The 9,262-nt window shown below is 44.7% G+C and overlaps 1 protein-coding gene across 1 annotated transcript in view; it reads left to right on the top strand.

Annotated features, from left to right (window-relative positions):
- The window catches only part of LOC125288869 (interferon-induced helicase C domain-containing protein 1-like), a 14,353-nt gene extending 9,567 nt beyond the window's left edge, over window positions 1–4,786 (top strand). Inside the window, exons 9-14 of the mRNA XM_048235551.1 lie at window positions 1–206; window positions 745–894; window positions 1,406–1,567; window positions 3,055–3,248; window positions 3,614–3,713; window positions 4,281–4,786. The exon at window positions 1–206 is cut by the window's left edge and continues 54 nt beyond it. Coding sequence (XP_048091508.1) covers window positions 1–206; window positions 745–894; window positions 1,406–1,567; window positions 3,055–3,248; window positions 3,614–3,713; window positions 4,281–4,469 — 1,001 coding nt within the window. The 3' untranslated portion in view covers window positions 4,470–4,786. The remainder of the gene's footprint in view (window positions 207–744; window positions 895–1,405; window positions 1,568–3,054; window positions 3,249–3,613; window positions 3,714–4,280) is intronic.
- The last annotated feature ends 4,476 nt before the right edge of the window (window positions 4,787–9,262 follow it).

Below are 9,262 nucleotides of genomic sequence, written 5' to 3'. Positions count from 1 at the left end.
TTCTGTCTGAGCTGCGCACTGTCATCCTGAAGAAGTTCTCTGGGCCGGACGAGGAGGTACGCGGGATTATCTTCACAGAGACACGTCTCAGCGCCCAGGCCCTGCACAGCTGGATCCAGGAGAACAGCAAGTTTGCGGACATGGAGGTGCGGTCCAGTTACCTGATTGGTGCAGGAGACCAGAGCGCCGTCAAGCCAATGACTGCCGTGAGTAATGCCCATTTCGCTTCTTTAAGCCTCCATACATGTGTCATAAGCTTCCATTTGGCTTTGTTAAGCCTCCATACATGCACCATAATGAAAATGCCCCCAGACCATAGCACTTTAGCTGCCTGGCAGCCCTAGCTGTTGGCTTCAGCAACTCGAGCTAGGTAAAACGGATAGTTTTCTCTTTTTTTCCGTACCGACAGTACTCGTGACCTCGAGATACAGACCTATGTGAAAAATTGCCGGAATTCTCCTTTAAGCTTCCATATATGGACCACATGTTTCCATTTGGCTTCGTTAAGTCTGCATACATGTGCCATTTGGCTTTGTGAAGCCCCTATACAAGTAGAAATTAAAAACCTATAAAACACCTATAGCATGTTCAGCACTACCACACCAGTGCAGAGGTCACATGAACAGGAACCTATTGCATGTTCTTTTTTTTATATATATTTTTTGGGGGGCTTTTTATGCCTTTAATTTGAGTGCAGAGGTCAAGGTCACATTAACAGCTTTGTTTGTTCTTCTGGTCAGACAGAGTGAGCAGAGGGACGCCATCAGGAAGTTTAACAGTGGAGAGGTCAACCTGCTCATCGCCACCACAGTGGCAGAGGAGGGCCTGGACATCCAGAAGTGCAACATCGTCATCAGATACTGTCTGGTCACCAGTGAGATTGCCATGATTCAGGTGAGGTACACATACACACACACACACACACACACACACACACACATACATGAGCATACACACACACACACATGAGCATACACACACATGAGCATACACACACACACACACACACACACACACATGAGCATACACACACACACACACACACACATGAGCATACACACACACATAAGAGCACACACACACACACACACACACACACATACACACATACACACACACACACACACACACACACACACACACACACACACACACTTACGCAGTAGTGAAATTATAATGATTCAGGTGAGGCACACACACATGAGCGTGCATGAACACACACACACACACACAACACACTACGGCAGTAGTAAAATTATGATTCAGAGACATACACACTTACATTAGTGATATAGTAATGATCGTTCTGGTGAGCCATCTATCTGATCAGAGAGATTAGAAGGATTCGGTTTACTCAAAATTGCTAAAGCCATTTCTATTCATGTCTTGTCTTTGATTGGCTCAGGCGAGAGGGCGTGGGCGGGCCGATGGCAGCAGCTACATTGTGATTGGTGTCGAGGGCTCAGGGGTGGCGGAGCGCGAGCGACTCAACGAGTGGAAAGAGAACCTGATGCAAAGGGCCATCCAGGGCGTCCAGCAGATGGATGAAGCAACATATAAAGACAAGGTAACTCAGGCCTCCACCTCCACCCACCACCACCCCCCATGTCATTCATGTTATGTGTAAGGGACCATGTCATTTAGCCTGGAAAATCCAGACCCTGGTAATCTAGAAAGATTAAGGGTCTGGCCACGAATAATGAAAATGGCCCAACTCAAGGGGCGGCACCAAGCATGCATTTGAAAATCTCACTGCACCCAATTGGATAACACTACAACAAATGTGTACTGACTGATTCCAGACTTCGAGGCAATTGGATAACACTACGACCAATGTGTACTGACTGATTCCAGACTTCGACGCAATTGGATAACACTACGACCAATGTTTACTGACTGATTCCAGACTTCGACGCAATTGGATAACACTACAACCAATGTTTACTGACTGATTCGTTGCTGCCGTCATCTGTTTAGCTCGCCTCATGGCCCACCTATATCAGATACACCAATGTGATTGGTTCCTCGCGATGCAAGGGGTAAAAGTAGCGTGCATCATTATTCATTGCCATTTCAAAAAAGTGCCGCACAGTGCCTCCAAGTCTTTACTCAACTACGTTTCGGCCCATAAGGCCTTCATCAGATTTTCCTTATAAAGACTTGTCATATGGAGCCAGAGTATACGGCACTTTTTTATCATTTGAACTCATTGCCAGTGGCTAGCACCTCGCTAAACATCAGTTGGTGTGCGTTACTAATACTTTTCATACCATCATTTTAAACATAAATTAAACTGCCATTTGATGCAATGTGCCAGTTACCCTCTGGCTAATTTACATCAGCAGGGCACAATTAGACAACATTCATCAAGCAATGACAGACAGACAAATCAAGTACAGTAATATAAGTTATAACACACTTGGTAATACACACATACACACACCCTGGCATCACCGTGAGGAAAAAAGAATCAAGAATAAGTCAAATAAAAGTAACGACAAACTAAATGTCAAGCCTGTAAAGTCAGTGGTTGCACAGTTGAGTGGATTTATTTTTTGAGTTTATATTTAAAGCTACTAATAGAACCACAGCACTTGATGTCATCTAGTATAGCACTCCACAGCATAGTGGTTTTAAAGGCATCCTATGTTAGCTTTTTTATCTTTATAGCTTTGGCCATTTTGATAAACTAACTTGCACTAGGGAGAATGGCACGCCATCCCAATCATAACCTACATGTCTATGAAACAGCCTTGCAGCCTTTTTGTCTTGGTAATATTCAAGCTAAGATCAAGCCTTTTAGTCATACACTACATCGCATTAGTTAATTTCTAAGCTAAGATCAAGCCTTTTAGTCAAACCCTGCATTAGTTAATTCCTAAGCTGCTAAATGAGCTGGTTCTTTGTGTGTGTATAAAACTGTGTCATCAGCATACAGTTGTCCCATTTTGTCATCTCTTGCAACTCAGTTTAAAAGGGTCTAGGGTTTAGGAGTAGGAGCAGCGGTAAAAAATGAGAAATGGGATTTGGTCTAAACCTCCCTTTTGTTCTCAGGTGATGGGTGATCAGCTTGAAGCGTTGATGGAGAAGAAGCTTCGTCAGAGGAAGAGTGACGAGAGAGTGAGGAGGCTATTGCCCCCCTCGGCTGTCAAGTTCCGTTGCCGCGGTTGCGAGGTGGTGGCGTGTGAGGGCACGGACATTGAGGTCATCGAGGACGCACATCATGTCAACCTCACCGAGGACTTTCGGTTAGTGACCAGGGTTTATCGCTATCCAATAAACAAGTATTGTTGTAACAGAATAGTGACGTTAAAATAACTATTTGCGTTTTTCCTGTCCATTGGTCACCAACATTAAGATCCAACAGGTGGTCTGAAATAGTATCTTTCTTAGGAAGTTTGCTGTAGAAAAAAACAGAGGCGCACTTAAGGGCTTGATACTAATTCAAATTTGTATTGAGAGCCGAGGTTTTTACAATAAGTCTAAGGACAAAAAACTGGGCTGGAGTTCACGCACCAGGCAAAACATTACAAACTTAAGGCGCAGAAGCCGATTCGCCATTGTTATTAAGTTTGCTGGTCAGTAAACTAAGAGCACTTAATGTATATCTTAGGTCCAAATTTAACATCAACGCCAACTCATCTTATGGAGATGGAGAGATGACAGCACACTGCGAGGCTGAGAAGTACATGTCGTGCAAGAAATGTGGAGAGGTAAGTCCTGCCTGGAACTGCTTCAACAACACGTTATCTGGGTCATTTGGGTTATGCAAGATATCGAATGCAAAAGGCAATATTATGATAGATTAGAATGCAATATTATGCTAGATTAGAATGCAATATTATGCTAGATTAGAATGCAATATTATGCTAGATTAGAATTCATTCCGTTTTTGGCACATTTTGTTCTCTGTTTTCGTTATTGTGTAAAACTATGATCCTTTATTCCTTCATTCCTCTGTAATGCCTGTAACAGTTGCAACATTAAAGAATTAGAATTGAATTCATTACATGACATTACATTACATGGTGAAACCCTAAACATTACTTCAAACTGTACTCCATCATCCTTGCTACACAAGTGCATAGCTGTTGTCCACATACGGTATATATGTAGAGTACCTTGGGAAAGCACTCATGCTCCTCTCATTCTTTCCCCTCCTCCCTGTTCCTCTTCTCTCTTCTCTCATTCTTTCCCCTCCTCCCTGTTCCTCTTCTCTCTTCTCTCATTCTTTCCCCTCCTCCCTGTTCCTCTTCTTATGTTGTTGCCCCCTGGGTCAGTTCTGGGGTCCAGAGATGTGCCACAGGCTCCTGGAGTGCCCCTGCCTGAGCATCCGCGGCTTCGTGGTGATGCAGGGTGACCGGCGGGAGACGCTGGAGTCCTGGACAGACCTGCCCGTCCAGTTCCCAGAGTTCAACTACTGCGCCCATGCGTCAGAGTTCGTGGGTGATGAGACAGAGGACATCTGAGTGCCTGTGTGTGTGTGTGTGTAGCAATCTTAGATGAGATGTGCAATCAATATTTATACACTTTGCAAAGCTGTGTGAGGTCACATTCATCTTAGAGCGCAGTTTCAGTTTTTCACTTCTTCTGTGGCCTCTGCAGCTCAATTTCTATTATAGCAAAGTAAAGAAGGAATGTATCTCTGTTTTAAATATGGTGTTTGGTACATCTGATACACCAGTATCACAATAAATGTGTGCCTGGTTGAGGGCAGTGTCTGTGTATCTGTGTGTGCCTGTGTGTGTGTGTGTGTGTGTGTGTGTGTGTGTGTGTGTGTGTGTGTGTGTGTGTGTGTATGTATGTTTGTCTGTGTGTGTGTGTGTGTGTGTGTGTGTGTCTGTGTGTGTGTGTTTGTCTGTGTGTGTGTGTGTGTGTGTTAGTGTGTGTGTGTGTGTGTGTTTGTCTGTGTGTGTGTGTGTGTGTGTGTGTGTGTGTTTGTCTGTGTGTGTGTGTGTGTGTGTGTGTGTGTGTGTGTGTGTGTGTGTGTGTGTGTGTGTTTGTCTGTGTGTGTGTGTTTGTCTGTGTGTGTGTGTGTGTGTTAGTGTTGTGTGTGTGTGTGTGTGTGTGTGTGTGTTTGTCTGTGTGTGTGTGTGTGTTTGTCTGTGTGTGTGTATGTTTGTCTGTGTGTGCGTGTGTGCGTGTGTGTGTGTGTGTCTGTGTCTGTGTGTGCCTGTGATTGCTAGCACAATCTGTAAGTAGCCTTTATTGCAGATTAAAACATTTTCGTTCAACTTTACAAATACAGTATCTGCAGTAAAGGCTACTTACAGATTGTGCTAGTTAGTTTGTTTAACCAACCAATAATGTGTGAACTGTATGAACTGTACCCCGTAGGGTTACTCCACATGAAGCTTTTTGAAAGCTTCTTAAAGACATCATCATGTCAATCATCATCGCTTCACCTAAATGATTAAAACTTAATGTATGTTTTTCAAATAAAGTTGTTGAACATGTCTATTTTTTGACATGCAAAACTGCAATGTAAGGCTGGCTGTCTAATATTAGCATTATTGGAATTAGCATTTTGAATTCTCAAAGGTTTAACTAAAGAAACCATAGTTATACACAAATGTTTCATTCTGAAAGAGGAGGAGCAAAGAGGGGAGTAGAGAGAGAGAGGAGGTGCATAATGAGGGGAGGAGCAGAGAGGAGAAGCAGAAAGAGGAGCAGACAGGAGGTGCATAATGAGGGGAGGGGCAGAGAGAGGAGGAGTAGAGAGAGAGAAGGTGCATTATGAGGGGATGAGTAGAGAGAGAGAGGAGGGGCATAATGAGGGGAGGGGCAGAGAGAGAGAGGAGGTGCATGAGGGGATGAGTAGAGAGAGAGAGGAGGGGCATAATGAGGGGAGGGGCAGAGAGAGAGAGGAGGGGCATAATGAGGGGAGGAGCAGACAGGAGGTGCAGAATGAGGGGAGGGGCAGAGAGAGGAGGAGTAGAGAGAGAGAGGAGGTGCATAATGAGGGGAGGGGCAGAGAGAGAGAGGAGGTGCATAATGAGGGGAGGGGCAGAGAGAGAGAGGAGGTGCATAATGAGGGGAGGGGCAGAGAGAGAGGAGGTGCAGAATGAGGGGATGAGTAGAGAGAGGAGGTGCAGAATGAGGGGAGGAGCAGACAGGAGGTGCAGAATGAGGTCTGATTTTATGAATTTTAGTATCGTCAAGTTGTCAATAATGTTTTATTTAGCCCACATTGTTATAACTCAAAGCACTTTCTATCACAGTTCATTGAACTCTCCTTCATTCATGAACACACACTTCCCACAGACACTGCTTTTCTCCTATGGGATGTGAACATTGCGTTTCCAACACAATACTTAAAGGAGCACTAAACAAGATTTGCTCTCAGGGTCCTCCTACAGTTGAGAAGCACAATAATAAACAAACTAAACTAAATATGCGATTTCGGAAAGGGGGGGTGGGGGCAGTGTTCCTACCCGAACACAGAAAGTTGCTAGGTCGGTAATGTAGAGGGCTGCTCAGACAATGTCAAAAGTGTCATTCGTCATGTTATGAGGTTATGCCACTAGGTGGCGTCCTTTGTCCATGATGACCCTGAAATCCCTTTATGGTCTGACTGAGATGTGTGTGCAAGCCTGTCCGCTCTCCGTGAAGAGTAGGCGTGCTTATGGAGTAATGGAAACTCCACTTCAGCCGTCCTCAGAGCCGTGTGTGTAACTGCTGTCCATATGGGAAGTAGGAACTTGTACACACACACACACATACACACACACACACAGTAGTATGCAGGGGACAAAGCGTTCAGCCCTGACGGCCCATGAGTCTGTGAGGCAGAATTAGGCCTCTGAAGAAGGCTGCCATTTTAGGCTGCATCTCGTGAAGTGGCTTGTGGGTCCTGTAGAGGGCGCTATGTGGACCGGAGTGACCAGCAGCACACTCTCAGGCTAAGCTTAACCACCGTTGGTGCCTACTGCCCTATCTAGGAGCTCTTTTGGGCTCTACTTACTGTTCTTTTATTTTTCTAGTCTTTTATTTCTGGCTGTCTATCTCCTGTGTATCTTTTGTTAGCGACCAGCACCACATCAACACAGACTACACTCCAAGTGTTAGCGACCAGCACCACATCAACACAGACTACACTCCAAGTGTTAGCGACCAGCACCACATCAACACAGACTACACTCCAAGTGTTAGTGACCAGCACCACATCAACACAGACTACACTCCAAGTGTTAGCGACCAGCACCACATCAACACAGACTACACTCCAAGTGTTAGCGACCAGCACCACATCAACACAGACTACACTCCAAGTGTTAGCCTTTTCTTGTTTTTTTTTCTTTTTCTTGTCTTTCTGTCTCTCTCTCTCTGTCTCTCTCCTCAGTGTTTGTACGTCCTACCCTCTTTCACACCACTCTCTCTCTCTCTCTTTCCTCAGTGTTTCTACATCCTATCCTATTTCAGAGCTAAATCTATTTCTGTTGTCTCTGTCACTAATTAGTTGTGTGACAACTCTTTAAGTCTGTGTGCGTGTGTGTGTGTGAAATAGAGAGTGTATCAGCAGGGGTATATATAATGTGTGGTAGATGTAGGCCAGTGGCTCTGCCCTTAGGGGGATCAGTAATGTACTACTGAAATATCAGAACTGCCCTCAGGAGCCTTATCAGCATGTGTGTGTGTGTGTGTGTGTGTGTGTGTGTGTGTGTGTGTGTGTGTGTGTGTGTGTGTGTGTGTGTGCATAAACATTACGCACATTATCAACTTCATCAACAACAGCCGTTACATGAAGGTTGGGAGCTGCTTATCTCACAATACCTTCACTTGTACACTCCTAACACACACACACACACACACTCTTACACGCACACACACAGACACACACTCTCTCTCTCTCTCACACACACACACACACACACTCACACACACACACACATACATATACACACACTCTCACGATATCCACCACCATGTGCAGGTAAAAGCAGGTTCAGCCTATCAGTGAGAGTGTGAGGGAATTCAGGTCAGTGTTTTTCCATGATGGCGTCCGAAGCTGGAGAGCTGACAGCTCCAATAACACTCAGAGCTCCGAAGACTCCTCCACTCTCACACACACACGCACACACATGCACACGCACACACACACACACACACCATGGGGACAAGCTGAGGATCAGAGTCATGGAGTGGGGATTACCTCTGAGAAGACTTCACAGAGAGAGAGAGAGGTGGGGGGGGGGGGGGGGAAGGAGAGAGAGAGAGAGGGGGGGGGGGTGAAGGAGAGAGGGGGGGGGGGTGGAGAGAGAGTGAAGGAAAGGAACAGAAAGGGGGGGTTGGATGTCTGTGGGGGATTGTGGGCCAGGAGGTTAGTGCTGGATTAACTCCTTTGGCCAGCTTTACAGATTAACCAGCATGACTACATGCTGTAACACACACCTGAAGCACAATCCAACATGGCTGTTTTCATGAGGGGCACTGTTACATTTGGCCAGCTTGTAAACCAATGTCTGTCTGATGTGTTTCTTGATCTCATGTCAGTTGTTTAAAGCTAACAGAGGTGTAGTGGTAAAATAAGAGGTGGGTAACTATGAATTCCGTGATCATGGTTAGGTTAGGTGGACTGCACCATGCGTTATCGTATTTTTAAAAAGGCATTCAGAACATGTTTGATGATGGTGGAGGAGTCCAATGTTTATAACAATACCAGTGGTATTAAATGGTTCCTAGAGTGTTGATGGGTGTACATATTGTGAATGTGGATAATACTGTGTGATTTTTTAATGTTAAAAGTTGCAATGGTGAATAAACTCTTTTGAGAGGTGGATAAACTCTAATAAGAAGTGGATAAACTCTATTTCTGAAATCTCTTGAGAAGTAAATCATCTTGAGGAATAACAACCATGGCTATTCCTGCTGTTGTCTTCATTCAAATGTTATGAATACAAACATTATTACGCAACAGCAGAAAAGGCTGAGAGAACCTGTTCAGTCAGCTGTTTGCTAGGCTGCAGAGGAGGGCTTTACACAGAGCTTGACCTTCTCACACTCACTCACAGTTTACTGAATTACTGGAAGCAACCAAATGATCACTGCTAGCTTGTGGACGCTAATGTGCTAATGCTGAGTGTCCATTTCACTGAACATCAGTGTGGTGAAGAAAAATCTTTAAAAGCAAATCAACGGTTTTGATTTTTAAGGCTTATGTATACAGTATGTATGCATGTCAGTGATGTAAAAATCTTGAAATGTAAAATAATTTGTTTTGATTTCTAAGGCTTATGTAACAGTATGCAGTCAGACTCAGGAG

The sequence above is a fragment of the Alosa alosa genome, chromosome 23 (genome assembly GCF_017589495.1).
Source record: "Alosa alosa isolate M-15738 ecotype Scorff River chromosome 23, AALO_Geno_1.1, whole genome shotgun sequence".
In the NCBI taxonomy this organism is placed as follows: Eukaryota; Metazoa; Chordata; class Actinopteri; order Clupeiformes; family Clupeidae; genus Alosa; species Alosa alosa.
The sequence above is the reverse complement of the archived record's forward strand: the minus strand, read 5'-3'. Positions and strand labels throughout refer to the sequence as shown.